At 41.4% G+C, this 24,336-nt stretch overlaps 1 protein-coding gene across 1 annotated transcript in view; it reads left to right on the top strand.

Moving 5' to 3' along the window:
• Positions 1-23,434, top strand: part of cux1 (cut like homeobox 1) — a 196,784-nt gene extending 173,350 nt beyond the window's left edge. Inside the window, exons 15-23 of the mRNA XM_031896763.1 lie at positions 1,901-2,037; positions 3,331-3,397; positions 4,124-4,239; positions 5,130-5,246; positions 5,993-6,076; positions 10,451-10,507; positions 11,479-11,559; positions 18,455-18,519; positions 21,210-23,434. Coding sequence (XP_031752623.1) covers positions 1,901-2,037; positions 3,331-3,397; positions 4,124-4,239; positions 5,130-5,246; positions 5,993-6,076; positions 10,451-10,507; positions 11,479-11,559; positions 18,455-18,519; positions 21,210-21,270 — 785 coding nt within the window. The 3' untranslated portion in view covers positions 21,271-23,434. The remainder of the gene's footprint in view (positions 1-1,900; positions 2,038-3,330; positions 3,398-4,123; positions 4,240-5,129; positions 5,247-5,992; positions 6,077-10,450; positions 10,508-11,478; positions 11,560-18,454; positions 18,520-21,209) is intronic.
• Positions 23,435-24,336: the final 902 nt, after the last annotated feature.

The raw sequence follows: 24,336 nt of genomic DNA, 5'->3' as shown, positions 1-24,336 counted from the left end.
ATGTCAGCGCAAACTATCTGTTGACATTTAAATTAAATTAATCGCTATGGCAGGAGACCCAGGAGGACCCCACTGCTGACACAGAGACATAAAAAAGCAAGAATACAGTAAGCCACAATCCTTCTGGGAAAACGTCTTGTGGACAGATGAGACCAAGATAGAGCTTTTTGGTATAGCACATCATTCTACTGTTTACCGAAAATGGAATGAGGCCTACAAAGAAAAGAACACAGTACCTACAGTGAAATATGGTGGAGGTTCAATGATGTTTTTTGGGGTTGTTTTGCTGCCTCTGGTGTGCAAGGCATCATGAAATATGATGATTACCAAAGGATTTTGGGTCGCACTGTAGAGCCCAGTGTCAGAAAGCTGGGTTTGCATCCAAGATCTTGGGTCTTCCAGCAGGACAATGACCCCAACATACGTCGAAAAGCACCCAGAAATGGATGGCAACAAAGCACTGGAGAGTTCTGAAGTGGCCAGCAATGAGTCCAGATCTAAATCCCATTGAACATCTGTGGAGAGATCTTTAAGATGCTGTTGGGAAAAGGCGCCCTTCCAATAAGAGAGACCTGGAGGAGTTTGCAAAGGAAGAGTGGTCCAAAATTCCCGGTGAGAGGTGTAAGAAGCTTATTGATGGTTATAGAAAGCAACTGATTTCAGTTATTTTTTCCAAAGGGTGTGCAACCAAATATTAAGTTAAGGGTGCCAATAATTTTGTCCATCCCATTTTTGGAGTTTAGTGTGACATTATGTACAATTTGCTTTTTTTCCTCTTCCTTTTTTTGTTCTGTTCCAATACACACAAAGGGAATAAACATGTGTATAACAAAACATGTGTTACCTGCAATACTTTTCTGTGAGAAACACTTCATTTTCTGAAAAAATATCTGGGGTGCCAACAATTTCAGCCATGACTGTATTTCTACTAGATACTGTATATCATGACCTAGATGAATAAGAGTCTTCATAGACATTTTATAGACAGGGACTTATTTACCATATAAGCACCCATGGGCTTGTGTCTAGGGCATAAAAACATTGCTGTATCACCTATCCAACCTGTCCCAGGACCTTCCAGAAGTATCCAGAAGAGAGAAATACCATTTTCCTTTACTGTGTCACTAAATGGCTGAGTCTCCAATACCTTGCACTGGTTCCCACCACCATTGTGTGGCAAGTCCCACAGTTTGGAAACAAGTGCTCTACAGGGATTTCAATGGAACAAGCAAACTATTTAAGAAAAACTACATTTTAAAACAAGAATCGAATGTCATGGAGTCTGGTTATGCTCTAGCAAATTGAAGCTCGATGATCTAGGAGGATTACAGGCAATCCTGGCTACTACAGGCTACACAATTTGTATATTCCAGATACAAAGAAGTCAGGTTTTCTTAATGAGGATTAACATTACTGTTGGTGGGAAGACAACTAATAATGTTTTGTTGCTCTGATAAATCTGCTTTCCCCATCAATAGGCAGTGTAAATCAGGGGCTGTATAGCATGGACACATTTCTGGATAACAGATCCCATACATGTATTAACATATAAGGTCTGTACTATACAATGGTTTTAGTATCTAGCCATAGGGATACAGAGACCAAATGCTGTTTATGGCTATAACATTTCTATGCTGACATCACCTGATCTAAAAGAGCATAAATGGCAATTTTTTCTAGACATTTTTGGGAAGCTTTGTCAAGTTTTACCTGAATTAGTTTCCTGTTATCATTAGTTGGATTCCCAGTGCATGTCACACAAGCTGATGACTATCATTCAAAAGCTAAGAACCCCATAGGTTGGTAGTATAATGCAATGAAAGTTTCTGGTGCTATGTCAATTCATTAACAAACAGCTAAAGCAATTCAAAAGACTGAATGCAATGTATCTTTTCCCCAGGTCGCTCTGCAGAACTCCAAGTGCAGATCTCTGAAGCTGTGACAACAATGTCTGAACAGAAAGATCTCATAATCAAGTTGGAACATGATGTCAGCACCATTCAGTCCCTGTCTAATGTACAACGCCCTGATGCTGAGGTATAACCCAAACAATGGCTTTAACAGTAGAAGTGGGCATTAAGAAATATTTCAACCAATTAATCTAACATATAGATTAATCACTATGGGAAGCTATTGGAGGTACAGTATATTTGCTGAAGGTGTGATGTATTGCGGGATCATTGGTGTAGGTATGGAATTCTTTATGGGAAGCTGGATAAGTAGCTGTTAGAGGTACAACATACAGAATAGGGACTTATATATATGGCACAATGTAAGCGTAGCAGTCACAGGTATGCCATGCTTTATAAGAAAGTATTTAAGTTTAAACATAGTGCCTGCGTAATTGTTGGAGATAGAACATACTGAATGAAGAGTTGGTTCCCAGAATAACAAGTTTTCACCAATATGAGGAACTGGTAAAGGTATCCAATGTTATATGGCAGTGGTGTTCAAACTGCAGGGCTGGCCCCAGGGGGCCTTGAAGCCATGGCTAAAAAGACTCCAGTTAGGGCAGGGGGCTCAAACTCAATTTACCTGGGGGCCGCAGGAGGCAAAGTCAGGATGAGGCTGGGCCGCATAAGAGATTTCACAAAAAATTGGCTTTCAAGGGATAATGCAAAGCACGGCGGGCGGGAGCTGCTGATAGCGGAAATGACGTTATGTCATCATAACAGTTATTATGGGAAGACGTTCTGTGTGCACAATTAGCTCCTTAGCAGCTAATTGTGCACACAGAACGTCTTCCCATAATAACTGTTATGATGGCATAACGTCATTTCCGCAAACAGCAGCTCCTGCCCGCCGTGCCTTGCATTATCCCTTGAATCGCAATAAAAATCGCGATCCATTCATTGCTTTTGAGAAGGCGTTGGTGCGGGCCAAAAAATACTGTACCGAGGGCCGCAAATGGCCCGCGGGCCGCGAGTTTGAGACCCCTGAGTTAGGGTAAGATTGGAGCTCAGTCAGAGTGAAATTTGGGGTGAAAACATATTTGGTGTCTTGGATATTCTTAGATTTTTGTCTGAATGGCCTATACACCTGTATATACTTGTAACCATGTTATAAGTTAAGGGTGGCCCTGACCCAAGAGAAGATGTCCAAGGGGGACTTGCCCAAAAATATTAATTCCAACAACCACCGCTGTGTGGTGAACTACTGGATAATATGGCATTATAGTGCATAGGGATATTGTTATAGGTATGGTATGCTTATACTGATATGATCTTAGGAACTTAGTAGTAGCAAATGCATATTGCAAGTAAATGGTAACATTTGTGTTATTTTTGCCATACACCAGGCATTAAACTTCTTTCTGTTTGTGTTGAGCAGGGTGCGGATATTGTCACTATGGAGAAGATCCCAGAGCCCATCAAAGAAGCAACTGCTCTGTTTTATGGTAAAGAAGATGATACATTGAGTATGGGAGGTGGCTGGTCAATGGGTATTAAGTGTATTGGCAGTTTTCTGAGGAGCTACTTTCATGACTTCCAGTATGATACATAATATACATAAGATGCTTCTTGCTAGCAAATCATGGAGCATCCTACTGTGAAGTATGTGAAAGCTCTTTTCCTGGGCTTCTCATGTACCAGATTTGTCAATATTCCAGTTAGTTATACTGGCAGCCCTAAGGGTAAAGCCCCATGAAGTGGATTGTCGGTGTATAAGCGCAGGGTGACAATCCGCCGTATGCTTGAAAAATCTTGTTGTGCCTACACCCGGAAGAACTGAATCTGCCCCGGTGCAGGCACACGCCACCTATATCCGCTAACTAACTCGACATTTGGTGTTAAGTGGCGGATATCGTCTGAGTGTGCCTGGCAAAACTATTGCTGGCAAATTCATTGCTCCTGGTCTTGGCACAATTAGAAGTGTCAGAAGCCTTGATGCAGATTGACACCTCCAGTTATTTGTGTTTGTATGCATGGATCTAACGCTACACTCTGCCTATATATGAAGATATATGCTAAAGGCTAAAGGGATAGACTTTAAACACAGCTAATGTCTTGCCAGCCCTGCTCAGTGCATGCAGTATATAGAAACCCATACATGTTTAGGTTTATATATACTCTGGTATAGGGAATGAGAGACTTTGCACTTCTTAATGATCTTGTCATTTTAGGTTATCCTGCAAACACTGCAAGTGCTCCACTTCCTGAAGGCCAAATGGACTCTCTTCTGTCCATCATATCCAGTCAAAGGGAGCGATTCAGGGCCAGAAACCAGGAGCTGGAAGCGGTAGGCTGGCACTGGTGTTTTTTTCAGTCTGTCCAACTAATCCGTGTGTTTCTTTTGATTTGTTTCTCTTGGGTCACATTCATTTCGGCCCACGCTGTCTCTGCCTGTTTCCAATTTCCTTTAGTGTATAATATGACTTTGGCCATGTCTCCTGTTTCCAGTGTAAACACATTTCATTCTGTCCCTCCGAGTTTCCACCTAGAAGAACGTTATTTGACGGGAAACATGGTAAAGGGCTGAGATTTAAATTGTGCTGCTCTGGGGGAAGAAATAGGCAGCATCTGAATGGGAAAAGTAAAAGGCATAGTTATACTCAATACAAGTTGCACATAAATGAGTCTCCTTCTTTTTACATTGTTATATAAGAAGTGACTGGATCCATGCTACTTATAAATGTACTATATTTACTTTGAAAAGCACAACATTCTTTATTTTTCTATGGATTTGTCTGATATTAAGAGTTTAATATCTATGTTTGACTATATATGGGCCAAAACAATGGCCCCTTATCATTATTCTTGTTTTTAATGTTATGTTTCAGTTTAGGCCTTCTACTATTTTTCCATTCACTGCTACCTGGTTGCTATGGTAAATAAGACAACCATAGGCATCTCCATGCAGCTGTGTAGTAAATGTAAATAAGGCTTTCAGGTAAAGGGTAATTGATCCTACGCTTAGTCTTTAAAAGCACTTACAGTGATCCTGATTTTCTCTGCCATAAAACAAGACATTTATCTAAACTGCTAAATCACAATTTAATATATAGTAAAATATCTTTAATTATATTAATATATATTTAATATAATAGATTGATATAACACATTACTAACTCCTGTTCTTCTTTCAAGATAAGTAAAACTGAAATGTGTTTCTATATATTAATTTTTTAGGAGAACAGAATGATGCATCATACAATGAGAGCCCTTCAGACTGAGTTGGATAACTTGAGAGCAGACAACATTAAGCTGTATGAGAAAATTAAGTTCCTGCAGAGCTACCCAGGGAGGGTGAGTTGCATGGTGTTCCCCCCAGTCTCTCCAAGTGAACCTGACACACACTCCACCCTCTGTATTTCCAGTCAAGCAACATATGGCTCTATCTTGTGAGTTGCCACATATACACATGCCCGAGAGCCACAGTGCCTTTGTAGATATTTGCACATGAAAAGAAACTAATAGATGCAAAATATAGTGTTTTTGAATCAATATCATAATTTGTGCTATTATTGCTAAAAATTAGGCCAGGCACTCAGAGAGTCAGAAACCCTAGGGTTACTGACTATACAGGCATTCCAACCTTCAAAAAAGAGCTTTTAAACCAAAACTCCGCTGTCTAAAACTTTGGTGTTTTTGGTTCCCAATGTGTCCAGTCTAGAGTTCTCTATCTGAGTTGAAAGTTCCAGAATCTTTAGCTGAAGGGTTGCAAGCTTGAGATTATTGGGACTTTAAACCCCCAGACAAGGTCCCAACCTTTATACGTTGCCTTGTATTCTGGCTCTAACCATATTGTGGGAACTTTAAAATGTCCACTCATATTTGTGCTTATTATTAGTGTCAACATGACATATTTCATTCTACCAGCAGATGTCACTGTGTTCCTGTTTGTAGAACAAAATGACTTGCTCATTCCATTGTGTAGTGTTTTTTCTGTTTGTAATTCCAAACAGGGAATGTGCCTTATCTGTCTATTTTATTACCTGTAATAGCTGTAGTTTATTTGTTGATAATAAATGTAATTATTGGCTTTCTTTCAGGGTAGCAAAAGTGATGATACTGAGCTACGTTATTCTTCCCAGTATGAAGAACGACTTGACCCATTCACATCATTTAGCAGAAAGGTAAAGCCCTTTTAGCATCTGAAGCCCAACGGCAACTCTGTGTTTTTACATGTAAAGGCATGTGTTTATAAATTTTTATGTAAGGCTTTAGCCCTATGTGCCAAGGTCAGACCAATGAGGAGTATTCCATGTGTATGGAACTCAGTAAATGAGCATTAGCTGTGGCAGGGCTAGGTGGAATAGGCAGTGAGGGCTAGGGAAGGATTTGTTAGTGAGGTTAGTAAACCAGATTAGTAAGTAGTGTTGAGTTGGGGGAAAGGTATATTCCTCTGAAGTTTGCATTTGTACCCCAAATAAAAAACACTGCCTATATATTTTCAGAGTACTCTACTCATCTGATAGATCAGTTATTGATATGGTATTGTATTGATATAAAACTGCACCGACTGCCAGTTGATAAGTAATTTATTGTTGGTTCAGAAATAATTACACACAATGTATCTTTGTATTAAGCTGTTGGGTGGAGCTGGCAATTGTAGTTCAGCAACTTGGGCGGGGTGGGGGGGCAGGCAGAACCATGATTATGCATCTCCCCCCTAAGATTGGGACAGCTGCCTTTCTACATTGCTCAGTGCCTCCCTGCTCCAGCTTCAGCCCAGCTAAATAGTTCACATTCCCAATGTTTAGGGGATGAAGGGCCAGTTAACTAGTAACTCCTAAGTACACCTCTGTCTGTTTGTAAGTTGTTTATAAGCTGTCAAACTACTCTTTTATATACTCTATATGAACCTATGTGTTTGTGGATGAGGAAGATTCCTCTGTTTGACAGACATTCAGTCTCCATTCCCCTCTGTCAGCCTGTCTCTGAAAACTGTAGGTCCCTAACAGCTGCAACTGTTATTTTGGGAGCTACAGACTTGTTAATAACAAGTACAAGTTCTTGTACCTATCTATGTTATTTAAATGTAATTTTAGCGTCTCCTAAAAGCACTCTTCTGCTAGGCATGGAAATTCCCATGCTGATTGGTTACAGCCACCCAAACACTTGCTAACCAGTACTCCAGCCTACCTTGCCAACCAGTTGGCCTGGGACCTTCCATGTAGCGTAGCATATAACACTGCTGTTTGAGCTTTCCAGTCTTACTTTACGAGAGACCTAGGTGAATTCATTTGGTTGTATTGAGCTGAACACCCAAGCCAGTAGTTTTGCTTAATTGAAATCTGTGATGGAAAGGATTGGTTGCAGTGAATTGTTGGGCTAGAGCAAAAGCCCTGAAGTCAACTTGCTGTACTACTCCATAGAGAATCAGAGCCTTCTGCGACCCATGTGCCTCTTTGGGTAGCCAATCATCACAGCCACCATGGGGGAGTACTAGTGTGGGCTAAAATAGTTCTTCCCAGTACAAAGTGCGTGCTTCATTGTTCCAGTTTGTACCACTTATTTGTAATGAAGGGGCAGATTTGGTGAGCCAAACACAGTATATCAACTCATGCTAGATCTGGTTCCCCTGACTTCTGCCTCAGATTCACATTCCTGACTGAGCTCCTTGCTTCTGTCCAGACAAAGTTACTTAAGGATTTAGCAACTGCATTTCTGGAAAAACAAAAGCAGAAAGAAGCACTTTGTCAGCATTTCAGGATGATTAATGAGTGGGCCGTGTACCTCTTCCTGTGCAACCAGAACACCCCCACTCCCTTTGCATCTCACTGGTATTCCTGTTTGTGTAACTGATTTACCAGCTCTTTTACCAAGTCACGGTCAGTGGTCTCGTCTCCAATCTAAATATCACACACAACAACATTTTGCTTTAGGATTTGTTATTTAGTAAAATGAGAGAATCAAATACTTCATACTGCATGATTGCCTACATTTTATTTCTCCTTTCCCAACTTTCCCCCCTTCCTCCCATTACTTTTATTAGAGGGGGACAAAAATACACTACATTTTAGAAACAGTTTGTTTTCTATTAAGGAGCCACAATACCTTTCTATGTTTCAGCAGAGTTGTGCTTAGTACAGAGGAGTACCGGAGCTAGGCTAGACTTAAGGTGCAGGCTATAAGAAAATCCATGAAAACCCTTGTTCCACTAACCACACCCAGTGATGCCAGAACACACCCCTTTGACAGTCAGGGCCATAAACAGGCTGACACTATATCCATGTATGTCACTAGGATTGCCATTCTTCCTAAAAATTTTTTTTTATTTACTATGAACAACATTGGCATCAAACAACATTTTTTCTTGTCAGGCAGCTAAATTACCAGTCCAGAGATGATTTCCAGGCTGGTGCATTTATTTCTAAAGAGGAATGCTGACCAAGGGAAAGAAGTTAGCAATTTAATTCCCTGGGGGTTGCCTAGCATATTGATAACCCCAGTCAATGTGTCTTTCCTTGTCTTTTAATTGCCACAAGGGGGCATTTCTGACCAATAGTGCAGTGGGGAAGTGCAATTTTAAGCACAGTCGCCATGTTTTTTTACTCTAAATGCAGTGGATTTTCCCACAATAATGCGTCCGATGCACTGAAAAAGGCTTGGTTAGTGTAATTTGCAGCATTCAATATGAATGTGACTTGTGTGCCCTATTCTTGCAGCGCCAATTGACACTGTGGAAACCCCAAAGCTACCCCCTGGTAGTAGTTTCAGAGTTCCCCTGTGTCAGTAAGCACAAAATTCAGGAGGCAGGAGGAATGCAAAGGGAAGCAATTTCCCCCAATGAAGCCTGATCGCTGCAAGTAATATCTTCTTTATCTTACACCAATCCTAATGTTATACTATGGCAAGTCATTTTCTAGAGATTTGTCACGTGCCATTGTACAGATATAACTGTTGCTGACAAGTCGTACTGTCTGCCATTCTCCTCAATGAATGGGATCTTTTGTCAGGGAAAATAATGCTGATGAACCAACATCCATTACAGAGTATGGGATGGCACTGCCTATGGCACACAGGTGTGACCCTCACAAAGTGGCTGTCCTTGTTCTATATATTGTCTCCCCTGTGTATGTGTCTCCTATAACAGAGGCTGGAGTGCAAGAAGCAAAAGCAGGGCTGAGGGTTAAGTAAGGGTTAGGAGAACCTTAAAGGAAAAAAAACCATTGGGCCCTTTTGTATGCTGTCATTTATAGAAATCTTTCTGTTTTACTTAAGTACAGTATTGCATTTCAGTGAGTGTTTATGATGTGAAAAAAGAGACTGTTTGTTTTTGGAGTTTACATAAGGACATGCCATACTGTGTTCATTCAGCCCCGTGTGTACCCACCAACTAGATAATAAAATTGATTGTTAATATTTGATGTTTGCTGGCAGAGGCCAAATCATAAAATGTACACCAGGGTTTATAGATCTTTTATGTTGAAATCAACCTCCATATTTACTTTGTGGTCTTGATATTACTTACCTAAAACCACATGACGCTTCCTAAAACTACTAGGCGGAATGCACTTAGTAAGGCAGATATGGATAACATCAGTTTCATTGCTATATAGAATTGTTATTTATTTGTTTTCTTGGTCAGCCCAAGAATTGACCTGCCATTCACCAAGACTATACCATTGCCTTGAGCTTTACATGTAGTGTTTATTAAAGCCACCTCCTGGGATTCATCTGATATTGTTGCAAAAACAAAACTAGTCGTTGAAGGAGTCAAACCATTAGGAAGATCAGGATGGTGCTATTTTTGTTACATCTATTCCACTTAGCGCTGCAATTTGCACTGATTCCACTGCTCAACCCCATATTTTTAGGCATCTATGACCGTTATGTAGTCAAAGCCCTCTCTTCCCCCAGCTGCAGCCTGGTAGGCTTTTAGATAAAGAGCAGCTAACTATACAGATGCTTCCTGGACTGGTGATTTGCTTTGATTGTGCTCATCTGGAACAGGAAGTAGAATGTGACTTTTAATTTCAGATTTTGACATAAAGAAATAAAAAATACATATTTCTTATTAAAACAATAGGCACAAGCCCTATCTGTTGCACTTATGTTGAACAAGGTGGAATACTGCCCCTTTAAGCACTAAACAACCAGTGCTGGATTAAGGGTCAAATAGACTGAAGCTGGGTATTATGATTGGGCTGTATTTAAAAAATGAAGTGGAGTTTGGGCCCCTAGGTTGTGCCTAAATGACATTGTGGGTAACTCTGTCCAATCTATCGTCTGTTCCCTTCTTGGCATTTTATTGTGCCCCCTTTTGGTTTGTGGGAGGTACAGCAAGTAAGGGAGCAAGCAGTAATTTCTCTTGGCTTGTTAGGTATAGTACATCTTTGTGGGTAACATGTTTTAGAAATAACTGTTCGTTTATTGCATCAAAAAATGCATCTTTAAAACGATTTGTACTTTTTAAAGCGATGCCTTTATATTTGTGCTGTCTCACTGTATTCATGTAATCAGATATTCTGCAAACGTCTGAAAGCATTGTGTTTGGATTTCAGGAACGTCAGAGGAAGTATCTGAGTCTCAGTCCATGGGATAAGGCGACGCTCAGCATGGTAGCTTATGGCCCATTGCTCTTAATGCATCAATAACTGCTCCTTCGCACTCTTTTATTTCCAGCATTTTAGTATTATGGGGCATTTCTTTTGTGCCCAGATGTTTTTTTTATTGCATTGTTACATAAATGACTTGAAAAATCTATGAATTTATGAAGGTACATAGCTTATTATAGCAATCCTTAAATTGTGGGCAGCCCTGGCAATCTAGTATTTTACTTTCCTCAGTTCTTCCTTATGAGCCTGTACTGTGCTGAACCACAAAAGGAAGTGAGAAGTTCACAGTTCTATTGCTTCCCCATATCTACTAAAATAGCTAATGCAACTCTTCACATTCTTTTTGTAAAATAGATTGTAGCTCCAATGACAAGCTGACTTTTACTATATAGAGAAAATCCTATGTGATTCATTTTTACTCAATGCCTTCAACTACATTTTTTTGAGGATTGAGTTTAAATGGCTAATTGATTATAGTGAAGACAGTGCAAAATGTGGATGCAATCTGCCATTTTTTGGTTAATTGCCTTCCTTTCTCTGCAGGGATTAGTTTGGCAGTGCTGTATTCATTTAGATGTCATCTACTGCTTTCTAGGGCCATTACTTTGGGAGCACCTACACATGGTGTGAATGTGATGCACTATGGAACTGTGTGCCCAGCGTAGCATCTTGATGTTCCAAACCCCACTGATTTCTTAATCCCATCCCCTCTGTCCACTATTATCACTCAGTAGCTACACGTGGCTTTATATACAGGTCCTTAGTTTCCAGGGATGAGTATGGGCACAACCCCAGCATCCCATATAGTTACATCCCTAATATTACGGAGCTTTACAGTTGGTTAGATGATTACATTTACAATTGTGCAAGCTAGTAAGGTGGGGTACAGCTTTGAGCACTAAATATTTCAGCTATGTTTTAGAACAAAGATTTAATTTACATTTAAGTAATGTAAAATGGTTTTACTTTTCTAGGGAAAGCTCATCCTTTCTAACAAAATGGCTCGGACTATTGCCTTTTTCTACACCCTTTTCCTGCATTCTCTGGTCTTTTTGGTAAGTAGCTTTGTGTAAATAAATACATTTTCCTCCAAAAGCTTGTATTTCACTGCAGTAACCCATGAATAGCATAGAGATATGATCAATGGCAGTCAATAAAAAAAAAATCATAGCCTATTACATAAAACTAAAATATAAAGATTCTTTTAGATCTAGTACAAGTCCCTTTAGGTTGGGGCCAAACAGGCCACTTGGTCACTCAGTTAGTAGCTGTATCAGGGATTTGCTCCTTTCCTGTTGGCTGGTAGGGAAGAGAAGCTCCCTGATGAGAGCTAAAGGCTCAGAGTGATTAGTGTTACATTACAATCTGCATAATGTACAGCAATTTCCCATGTAACTGGCAAGTGTCGCTGGGGAACAGCTGCCTGCAGCATTCTCTGGTGGTGTCTCTGGTGACTCTGGCCTATCTGCCTGCAGCATTCTCTGGTGGTGTCTCTGGTGACGCTGGCCTATCTGCCTGCAGCATTCTCTGGTGTTGTCTCTGGTGACGCTGGCCTATCTGCCTGCAGCATTCTCTGGTGGTGTCTCTGGTGACGCTGGCCTATCTGCCTGCAGCATTCTCTGGTGGTGTCTCTGGTGACTCTGGCCTATCTGCCTGCAGCATTCTCTGGTGGTGTCTCTGGTGACGCTGGCCTATCTGCCTGCAGCATTCTCTGGTGGTGTCTCTGGTGACGCTGGCCTATCTGCCTGCAGCATTCTCTGGTGGTGTCTCTGGTGACTCTGGCCTATCTGCCTGCAGCATTCTCTGGTGGTGTCTCTGGTGACTCTGGCCTATCTGCCTGCAGCATTCTCTGGTGGTGTCTCTGGTGACTCTGGCCTATCTGCCTGCAGCATTCTCTGGTGGTGTCTCTGGTGACGCTGGCCTATCTGCCTATCTATCAGAGGAATACTGCAGGGCATACTAGAGAATCACATCCAGTGCTAATTGAAAGCGCTTCATCCAGTTTGCTTCGGACTTACATATGCAGCCACTGACATTTTAAAAAGAATTTATCTTTAGTCATCTCCTAGGTATGGGAACATTAAAAGGGCTGTTCAACTTTAACCGTTAACTTTTAGTATTTAATAGAATGCCAATTCTAAGCAGCTTTTCAATTGGTCTTCATTATTTATTGATTATAGGTTTTTAATTATTTGCCATCTTTTTCTAACTCCTTGCAGCTTTTAAATGGGGGTCACTGACCCCAGCAACCAGAAAATTATTGTTGCGTGAGGCTACAGTTTTATTGTTATTGTTACTTTTTACACCTTATTTTTTCAACTTATATCCTCTGCTGTTCATATACCAGTCTCTCATTCAAATCACTCCCTGGTTGCTAAGGTAATTTGGACCCTAGAAACCAGATAGCTGCTAAAACTGGAGAGCTGCTAAACAAAAATTTGAAATCATTAAAAAACTACAAATAATAAAAAATTAAGACCAATTGCAAACTGTCTCAGAATATTACTCTCTACTGCATTATAGTAAAAGTTAACTTAAAAGTAAACAACCCCTTTAAATTATTTTTTAGTATGATGTAGAGAGTGATATTCTGAGACAATTTGCAATTGGTCTTCATTTTCTTATTATTTGTGGTTATTGACTTATTCCAGTTTGGAATTTCAGCAGCTATCTGGTTGCTAGGGTCCAAACTACCGTAGCAACCAGCATTACTTTGAAAGAGAGACTGGGAGATGGCCTGAATAGAAAGGTAAGCAATAATAATAATAAAATTGTAGCCTCACAGAGCAATAAAGGACCCCAATTTGAAGAAGAAGGCTTATCATTCAAAAACTATACAAAATAAAAAATGAAGACCAATTGAAAAGTTGCATAGAAGGAGCCATTCTATAACTTACTAAAAGTTAGGAATCAATATCTAGGTTAACAAGCTGGCCATGCACACTAAGATCTGATCCTCTATAAAGATCACAATCAAGCAAATATTTGCAACATTTGTCCAGAATCATTCTAAATAGATTGTCCCCTGGACCAGTGAGTAGTGATGAGCGAATCTGTTCCGTTTCGCTTCGCCGAAAAATTTGCGAATCTTTGAAAAGATCCGCGAAACGGCGAAAAATTCGCGAAACGGCGAAAATGTCGTGCGACAAAAAAAAATTGTCGCCCGCGGCTATTGTTTTGTCGCACGCTATTATTTTGTCGCCCGCGGCTATTATTTTGTCGCACGGCTATTGTTTTGTCGCCCGCGGCTATTGTTTTGTCGCCCGCGGCTATTGTTTCGTCGCCCGCGGCTCTTGTTTCGTCGCGCGGCTCTTGTTTCGTCGCCCGCGGCTATTATTTTGTCGCGCGCTATTGTTTCGTCGCCCGCGGCTATTATTTTGTCGCCCGCGACTATTCTTTTTTGACGCCGGCGACAATTTTTGGACGTGCGGCGAAATTTTTAATCCGTTTCGCGAAACAATCCACCAATGGCGAAACGCGGACATTCGCCGCGAATCCATGCCTGGCGAAACTTTTCGCCCATCACTACCAGTGAGATGACTGCATCTCCCTGTAATCCTTGTCCAACAGGATTATAGAGCCAGCCCAATGTTTAAATGGAGAAGGCTGTTGTTTTAGCTGCATACATGGGCCAGTCGTCCAAAGTGGTACAATATTGTCCTGTGTATGGTCAGATTAATGGAGATGTAAAGTGAAGCCCCTGCCTGGATGCTTTACTTCTGGCCCCTGATCACCAAACAGGATATGTGAGCTGAAAGCTGTTCCTGGTCCTGGCATCAAGGTCACGTGCTCCCACTCAGCATTTAGTACCAGGGGTCGGACATGATGGCTGCCAACCCCTGCGCTGCTCTGCCACTAGACGTGAGGTACAAAGTCTCGTGTTTTTTGGCGGATATCAGCTACATGTGCCTGCACCCAACCGTATTCAATGTTTTCAAGTGAAGGCACAAGTAGGGGGATTTTTAAGCATAGGGGTGTATTCCCGGCAAGTAATTTTGGCTTGCCAAGAATACCCTAATGTGGCATTAGCCTAAGAGATGGCTATATATTCTGCTATCAAGTAGCTTGCATACATATAAAGAGTGACTACAATTTTATTGGACAAATAGTAGCACAAGTTATTGTTCCAACATTTATTTATTTACAAGTTATACAAAGGGTAAATTGTAGTTTTACAGGAATAAAATGCCCTAAAGTTATTGTTTAGCTACAACTCCCAGCATCCCCTGCCAGCTCACTTGACATGTATGTTTCAAATTGCTGAGCCTATGTGCTAAATAATTTGATTGCTGCTTAAAAAAGCAAGTGATATGCGGCTCCTTTCATGTCTTTTCTCATAAATTACAAAAAAATAAAGTGCTAGATTTGTTAGTGACAAGACAATGAGAGAAGACAATGCAGTGTCAGGTCAATGTAAGGGGAAATTAGGTTGAATTTTTTGGACCTTTTTTAAAGTGTTTTCCAGGTTCTCAGATAGGAAAGATAGGCAGGTGGGGGTTAAACTTGTCAAGTCAAGAATGGTTGGACCCTCCCACTCCACTTTGATTGGAACATAAGCTGCCTGTCAGTACTGAGCCAAGTTGAGCAGGTTCCCATTCATGATAGTTCCCCTTTAGCTCTGGCACACGGGGAGATTAGTCGCCCGCGACAAAACTCCATGTTCGCGGGCGACTAATCTCCCCGAGTTGTCATGACCCGCCATCCCACCAGCGAACATGTAAGTCGCCGGCGGGATGGCACACGCAGCGGCACGATTTCCCGAAATCGCGCGCGCCGCCTGTGCCATCCTACCGGTGACTTACATGTTCGCCGGTGGGATGGCGGGTCATGGCAACTCGGGGAGATTAGTCGCCCGTGACAAGGGAGATTTGTCGCGGGCGACTAATCTCCCCGTGTGCCAAAGCCCTTAATAGTCTGGATGGTGCAATTAGGGAGAAGGAACTCTGCAGTGGTCCTGTGTCTTAAAATTCAATTTTCTTTAAAGACTGACTATGTGATCATTGGTTAGAAAAACATAATGTAGCTCGCTGCACCTGAATAATAATTAGTAAAATTACTACAAATATATAAATGTTTGTGTGTATATATATATATATATATATATATATATATACTGTATATATATATATATATATACACACACACACACACACACACACAAACAACCTTTCCATTTCTGAACGCTGCTCCCACCACTCCGCCACCAGATGAACCTTTAAAACATGTCACGCACGTTACATATGGTTCCGTATGCCTTGCTGTGTGCAGATACACTGGGGCTCATTGCCTAGTTTCTGTATCAGTTTAGCAGTGCAGGTACCTGGCAGGTTGCAGTTGCAGAACTGGGAATGAGCTGCCCACAGTTACCACTCAGATTCTCACTCTTTATATTTGGATTGGGGCTTTTTAGAGTCCTCTGGGAGCCATTATGCGACACAAGTGGGTGTTTTCTAAGCCAAGGGACTTCTGCACTGTGGGTGTTTTATGTACAGACAGAGTACTGTTTTCACCACATAAATCAATTCCTCTTTTTTGTATGCCAAGAGTTTCCTAGTGGGTCTGTCTATCCTTGTAACATCTTTAAAAAGTTTTCTGTGTAAGATAAGGGAAGATTGAGTGACATGATCAAGGCAAATAGCAGTTGCCAGCAGGATTCAAGCCCATGTCTTTCTGGGGCTGATCTTTGAGTTCTGCAGGGTAAGCAATGGTTTCCTTGCCTTGAGAGTAGCACTTTGTCCTTTAGAGAGCATACCATTTTGCATTTCATTTCCCATGGACTACAATAGAGGAGTACTAACTATTAATAATTGCTGAAATCTGTATAGAATGACTCCATTAAAGAAGAACTGCACCCCCCAGTTATTAAAACCCCTTTAACTAGCCTGCCTCGACCCCTCTCACCTCACCCTTATCGCATAGTCTCTAACTTTAAAAACTGTCCCTATCGCTAACCCCAACTTAAAAGAGCAGAGTATCGCAGCTGCGTACCTGGCCGACATCTTCCTTTCAAGCAAACAGTCTTCATGTCTCACCAACAACGTGGACCCTGCAGGAAATTAGCTTAAACTGTGCATGCGCAAGCAGGGTTTGTATCGGTGATGAGACCCGAAGACTGTTCGCTTGAAGGGAAAAAAAGTTTTGGGGAGCAACACAAGCATGAAAAAAGTCCCCGGGGGTGCCAATAAGAGCTTCAAATCTACATGGCCCTGTGTGAAAAAGTGATTGCCCCCCTTGTTAAAAATAACTTAACCTGTGGTTTATCAATTTCAATTTTCAATTTCCAATATCAATTTCTGTAGTCACCCCCAGGCCTGATTACTGCCACACCTGTTTCAATCAAGAAATCACTTAAATAGGAGCTACCTGACACAGAGAAGTAGACCAAAAGCACCTCAAAAGCTAGACATCATGCCAAGATCCAAAGAAATCCAGGAACAAATGAGAACAAAAGTAATTGAGATCTATCAGTCTGGTAAAGATTATAAAGCCATTTCTAAAGCTTTGGGACTCCAGCGAACCACAGTGAGAGCCATTATCCACAAATGGCAAAAACATGGAACAGTGGTGAACCTTCCCAGGAGTGGCCGGCCGACCAAAATTACCCCAAGAGTGCAGAGACGACTCATCCGAGAGGCCACAAAGACCCCAGGACAACATCTAAAGAACTGCAGGCCTCACTTGCCTTAATTAAGGTCAGTGTTCACGACTCCACCATAAGAAAGAGACTGGGCAAAAACGGCCTGCATGGCAGATTTCCAAGGCGCAAACCACTTTTAAGCAAAAGAACATTATGGCTCGTCTCAATTTTGCTAAAAAACATCTCAATGATTGCCAAGACTTTTGGGAAAATATCTTGTGGACCGACGAGACAAAAGTTGAACTTTTTGGAAGGTGCGTGTCCTGTTACATCTGGCGTAAAAGTAACACAGCATTTCAGAAAAAGAACATCATACCAACAGTAAAATATGGTGGCGGTAGTGTGATGGTCTGGGGTTGTTTTGCTGCTTCAGGACCTGGAAGGCTTGCTGTGATAGATGGAACCATGAATTCTACTGTCTACCAAAAAATCCTGAAGGAGAATGTCCGGCCATCTGTTCGTCAACTCAAGCTGAAGCGATCTTGGGTGCTGCAGCAGGACATTGACCCAAAACACACCAGCAAATCCACCTCTGAATGGCTGAAGAAAAACAAAATGAAGACTTTGGAGTGGCCTAGTCAAAGTCCTGACCTGAATCCTATTGAGATGTTGTGGCATGACCTTAAAAAGGCGGTTCATGCTAGAAAAACCCTCAAATAAAGCTGAATTACAACAATTCTGCAAAGATGAGTGGGCCAAAATTCCTCCAGAGCGCTGTAAAAGACTCGTTGCAAGTTATCGCAAACACTTGATTGCAGTTATTGCTGCTAAGGGTGGCCAACCAATTATTAGGTTCAGGGGGCAATTACTTTTTCACAGGCCATGTAGGTTTGGATTTTTTTTCTCCCTAAATAATAAAAACCCTCATTTAAAAACTGCATTTGTGTTTGTGTTATCTTTGACTAATAGTTAATGTTGATATATAAAATTTTGTGCAAACATGCAAAAGAATAAGAAAAGGAAGGGGGCAAATAGTTTTTCACACCACTGTATAACTGGCAACTTAATAGGCAGCCTACAGAAGGCTCTGTCTGGCATTATACTTGGTTTTTATGCAACCAAAACTTGCCTCCTTACCAGAAATTCAAAAATAAGCATCTTCTTTGAAGCCACTGGGAGCAACATCCAAGGGGTTGGGGAGCAACATGTTGCTCAGGAGCCACTGGTTGGGGAACACCGGTCTAAGGCATAAATGTTTTATAATATATTAACCTCACATGACCCCTTGCAGTGAAATTGTGGCTAATATGGCAAAACTGCAGGCAGTAACAGTGTCCAGTATTAAGTGCATTATCTTCCTTTTTTTTCAACAGGTATTGTACAAGACGGCCTGGAGTGAAAGTGTGGAGAGAGACTGTGCTGCTTACTGCGCTAAAAAGTATGTGAATGGCTAGAGTAATAGTACGTGGGGGTACCTCTGGCAGGACTCTATATCAATTAGTGGCCTCCATTGGGGGCCTGGATTGGCATTTTTGACACATTAGTCTGATTGGGTGGAAACATGAAAGTTATATAGCAAGTGGAGCTCACAGGCCATATAGGTTGGGTCTGGTTAAAGAGAATGAGTTGCCAGCTGTCCTTAACCAGAGGCCCCAATCTTCCCTCTGTTTTCAGGAATTTAGTTTACTCGAAAACTATAAACACTATAGAACTAACCAGTAGTTCGAGCATATGTCAGCATTCCGATGTCCAGAAGCCAATTTCCAGCACCTGCCTTTGCTGTAAAGCCCATAGCTACTAAAAAAGGAAGGCTTAAAACAAAGTAGCATTTTACCAGTGGTGCTAATTTGTCTATAAGTCTATAGGGCAGCCACTGTGCACTATGGTTCCTTTAAGAGCAACTCTATACAGCTCTACAAATTAACTTTTTGCTACTTTCACCCCGTGGTGTCTCCACCTGTACAGCACAGCTGAGTGCACCAGGGAAAAGCCTATATGTAAGTGTTGGCTTTGTGACAATTAAGTGGCAAGTAAACGATTGTGCTTCCCATGGTCCCCCATTCCCACCATCTCCATAAACAACTTCCTCTCATCTCCCTAGAGCCTGCAAACCCAAGGATATCACTTTCCGTAGAAAGCACTTTCTCCCGGGAAGCATTGAATGCCTAATGGGAAAAGGACTAAAATCTGTCTGTGCTGCACATATGTGGCCAGGGAAGGAAGCGATTCATAAGATAAGGATTCCTTTCAGGGACATGAAATTCAGCTGAAGTGCAGTGGGATTCCTGTGTCCCATTGGTTGCTGCTATGTTATTGGATGTCATGGCATTAGAGTTATGGTTGAGCCATAGCTGGATGGCCGTCAATATACTGCATGAAAATTGATTTTACCTAGTTAATAATTTACTCCAATTACAAACCATTCTCTTACTATTGTAGCAATTTCTGTGTAACAGATCCCCTACATTTATGCAGAAATATATATATTTATGCAATACATGCTCCCTTGGTCTATGACTTTCTTAAAAAGAAAATGCAGCATTATAAAGAGAGTGGAATGTAATTAAGTTAATATGATTTAATGTACATTTGTTAAAAGAATGTGCCCTGCACTAATGGAAAAGTGGTGCTGTATAAAGAATGCTTGGGGTGCCCTGGAAGAAGCAGCAGGATGCTGGGGGGAGCTGAAGAATGCTTGGGGGGGCCTGGGGGAAGGAGGAGGATGCTTGGGGGGGGGCCTGAAGGAAGCAGCAGGATGCTGGGGGGAGCTGAAGAATGCTTGGGGTGCCCTGGAAGAAGCAGGAGGATGCTGGGTGGGGTGAGCGGGAAGAAGCAGTAAGGAAGCAGCGGAGAGCGGGCCATTGTATGGGGACACTGGGGGAGGACCACCAATGTTTTAGGGGTCCCTGGGCTGGCTAGCAATGTTTTAGTGGGTCCCTGCCCTGGCACCAATGCAAAATGTAACCCTTGGCCACAAATGTTTTAGGGGGGCCCTGGCTACCAATGTTTTAGGGGGCCCTCGCTACCAATGCCTGTGTGTCCCTTGTATTGATGGGAGGGGCCATTGGGGGCGTGGGAGGGTGGGGCCCAGAAAATTTTGTTGTGAGGGGCCCCGCGATTTCTGATGGCGGCCCTGTAAACAGGCAATGCTCTAATTATATTAATATAATAGGAGCAATGTAAAATCTATCCTGATAAGCAATTCTAAGCTGGACCCTAAAGTCATGTGACTATAAAGCTCTAGACAACTGCATGAGACTATTTTGTTTGTTCACAGTTGATAAAATTGTTTTGTCATATTTGTAAGTTTCAGATTCAATTTAGTATTGATAGGCTGATTTTTTTGTGGAGGATTTGAGGATTCTGGTATTTGGCCAAATCCAAAAATTAATGTTTGTGCGATCTTTTATTTTTATAATCGGTGACTAGTAATGCCACATATCATAGTGATATCTCTAGTCATTAAGAATTGTGTTGTATAAAAGTTGAATGAAAGCATCCGGCCTGATCATGGGACACCTTAGCAACATAGAGTGCACTATTCTCTATGTCATGGCTCCCAGTTGTCCTGTTTTTGTAGAATAGTCTTTGGACTTACTAGAGTGGGCACATTATAAGTATTGGCTATGTGTGGTATATATATATATATGATATGAAAGATATGTAATACCAAAACAAGTGCCACAGTAAGAGACCCAACAGCCACTGGACAGCTAAATTTGTTGGTGGAGCAGAGGGGGGTACTGGGCTCTTCACAGTCAGCGCACATGCATTTAAGTAGGATTGTCTGTGCATGCAACCTAGGCTGGGGGATTTTATTTTTTGTGCACTTTTATGTACCATATAGGCACCTGGGGGTTGTCCCATAAACAACTGCCACCCTAGGAGTGAGAGCTCAGATGCAAATATGGTAAATATGGCCCTGCCACAAATAAAATTTGACCCAGAAGTAAAAATTGGTGGTACACAAAGCCCCACAATCTCCTCCTGGTGGCAGTGCCTATGGTACTATATAAAGTATAGTAATAACAGTACTATGTATAAAAATAAAATAAGATTTATTATATGCAGTGGTATGTTATGATAGCGGTAGCCAAGCATGATTTTCTCTTGCTCTGTTCCATACAGGTATGCTGATCACTTGCACAAGTTCCATGAGAATGGAGAGAACCCAGCCATGTGGCAATAGGGAATGAGAGGGGGCATCTTCCGCCGCCTGTGGCCCGGACGAGAGCAAATGAGCGGATGTGTCTCTGATATATACATTTGGCACGGCTACATGACCCAGACTCGCTGATCTTTTCAATTCTACAAAGCAACAGACACAGGAGCTGAGAAAATGGATTTCTTATACATTTTTAAATAGGCAGATATCCATTTAGGCTGGACATTGACCCGCCACTTTCAGGTCAACAGCACAGCTGAGTGGGCAGCTCAGTCCTTCCATAATGTCTGTTTCCTGTACTTCTTAAAAGAGAGCAAAGCCAAACCTAAAGCTATAATATTAACACATAAAAGGGGGATGGGGGAAAAACAGTGTAGGGATGTCTAGCCATCACTTTATATATTAAATTAGTGCTCGTGAATTCTGTGCAGTGCTAATGACTAGCAATGCTGACTAGCCACTGAGCATGCAGATTTGATATGTGCTGGTTTTAAAGTGTTGAGATGGAATCACTTTAAAATCACTATAATGGCAATTGCAGGTGACATTTTAGAGGAATTCCAACAACGCCCCTTTATTGGGCTGCCTGAAATCCCTGTGTCCTAATTCCCTTACTGCACAGGTCTTGGGTTTGCGAAGGCTTGAGAAGGACCTTCAAGATAATGGTCCAGTCCTGACTTTTTTAAACCCTTCCTTTGTTACCCTGACAGCATGGGTTTAGTTGACATCGCTGTACTGGGGTAGGTGTATCTCCAGGGTATAGATGTCCAAGCTTTTTCAGGAAGTTTCATTTTTAGTACAGTCTCTTGTAGGAAACATCTCCTTGTCCCAAACCTTTCACCCTTACAGAAAGCTGGGAGTCTTAAGTGTAACATGAGCTCAAGTAATCCTAATTACTGTTCTGGCCTTTCCCATGGCAACAAACTCCAAAATGTCTGTTAATGACACCATTTATGGTTTATCAGGCACCTGCTCTCTTTTAAGTATCAGTACATTAGTGGTTTTATGTTGGGTTAATGAGGGAAGTCTATGGCAGAAATCAATCGCAGGTGAAGCATGGAAGATAACTCAGTAGTCACATGTTTTGCTGATAGAATGGGTTAATAGAACTGCAGAAGAATGATTTCCTTCTGTGGATTTTGGGTGGCAGGGTACAAGTTTATTTAAGAAGTGGTTCCTATATTTATCAGGGTGCATTAATAAGGATTGGGGCTGCAGGGGTGGTTTCTCATAGCAGTGCCTATTGTACTGACATGAGCTTCATACACAAGTATTCACCTAAAGGGGAAGTTCAGATTATGTGCAATATTGTTACTGAGATTAGTCCCACTTATATCCATCCTTCTTTGTAACATTCCAAAAAAATACCCTAAAAACAAAGTAGCAGTTCAAATTTAAAGTAACCTGCAGATATTCTCATAATACTATCATATGCACATTGTGTTATAGGCACTTTTCAGATGTATGCACGCAATGACACAAATCTCAGCCTGGATCTTAGTGCCAAAAACACCAACAATGCAAGGGGTTAACATTTATTACATCTGCTGAATATGTGTGATGGCAAGAGCAGAGCTACCATAGCAAGCGCACCGGTACAGCAAGGGAAAGGATATCACAAGCATTTTACCGGACGTCTCATAACGATTATACATTAGATGCCAACCATATATATATTTAGTGGATCGGATTTGCTTGTTGCCAGAATCAATGGCAAGGTGCTGACAAACTCCATTCTGGAAATTAAACAACATTATATTGCCCAAAATATTGCTGCTTTTAATCCCTGCAGCTATTGATTAGCATTTCCCGAGGCCCCATCCATCAGTCTGTTAGCCTGTGACTGGAGATAACCAACATTCTGGGTCACTTTCTGGAATGCTTTGCTTTACTTATCTGGAACCTACTGGTAATGCCTGTGCATGTTGCACTCAATATACAGGGAGGAGCTGGGTATTACTCCATTCCCATTTGGCATTGTTTATTAGTCAGACAATCTGAATTCGGAATGCCATATTCAATTTCTAAGTTTTTGTGAGAAGGATTACAGAATATTTAGGGACTTTGGGTTTTTGCTGTTAGTGATCTGTTTTGCACATGTATTTAATAGATGGCTTTTACGTTGATTGTAGTGGGTATAATTTGGAGCTATGCAAATACTTTAATAAAGTCTGGGTGTGCAAACTGACTCTGGCTAAGGGTCCTTTGTGTTGCTCTGATCATGTGACACATGTCACAGCTCCTATCAAAACCATGTGCTGTGTAAGATCCATCCTTGTAACTAAAAAGGCATTTTAAACTAGAACTAGTGTTCTTTATTCCGTACCCATTTAGGAACACAGAGCTATGCCATATATTATATAGGACTTATCACCTTATTTTCCCCACTGCACGGACCTCTAATGCCATGGAAGGGGATTTATAGTACCCCAGCTTTCATAAGATATACAATGCACTAAAATTCCCTTGGTCTTTGTTTAGTAGTGTACATGGTATAAACACCTTCTTAATGAGATGCTTTTTTGCTTCCCCACATAAATATGGGTTATTTATTAATGCAATTAGCTTATATGACTGTGTAAACCAGGTTTTCAGTGAAGTCTGTTCAGTTTGGACACACTCGTCTCCGAGCCTTACTTATGTTTCCAGTTTCTCTAACCTGTTCGAGACCCAATTCTTTCTGAATCATGATCACTGTATCCTGATGCCTATTTAATAGTCGTAGGCCAGTCAGATCCTTGCTCTTCGTTTCTCCCACCTTGATCCTGCCCCTGTTCACCTTTCCCAACCAGATCCTGTGTGCAAACTTGCCCTTCTCTAGACATACATGAAATCACCAAGATTCTGCCAACAGGGCTTTTTGTAGGAGAATTGACTTAGTTCTGGGTTCCAGTAAACCTTTCAAATATAACTTCTGACCTTAAACAGTGTTTAGAGGTTTCCTTCTCAGCAGAAGTAGCAGCTCTTTAATCAGCACTATTTACCTTCTTACGTGCACCCTGAGGTCAGTAGCAGCAGTAACTTTGCATCATAGGCAGTTACATTAGCATTCCCAAATATCCCAAGCTGCTCTGGCCATTTAATTTTTTA

Source organism: Xenopus tropicalis, chromosome 2 (genome assembly GCF_000004195.4).
Source record: "Xenopus tropicalis strain Nigerian chromosome 2, UCB_Xtro_10.0, whole genome shotgun sequence".
NCBI classification, from domain to species: Eukaryota; Metazoa; Chordata; class Amphibia; order Anura; family Pipidae; genus Xenopus; species Xenopus tropicalis.
Note: the sequence above shows the minus strand (reverse complement) of the source record. Positions and strands in the feature narration are given on the sequence as shown.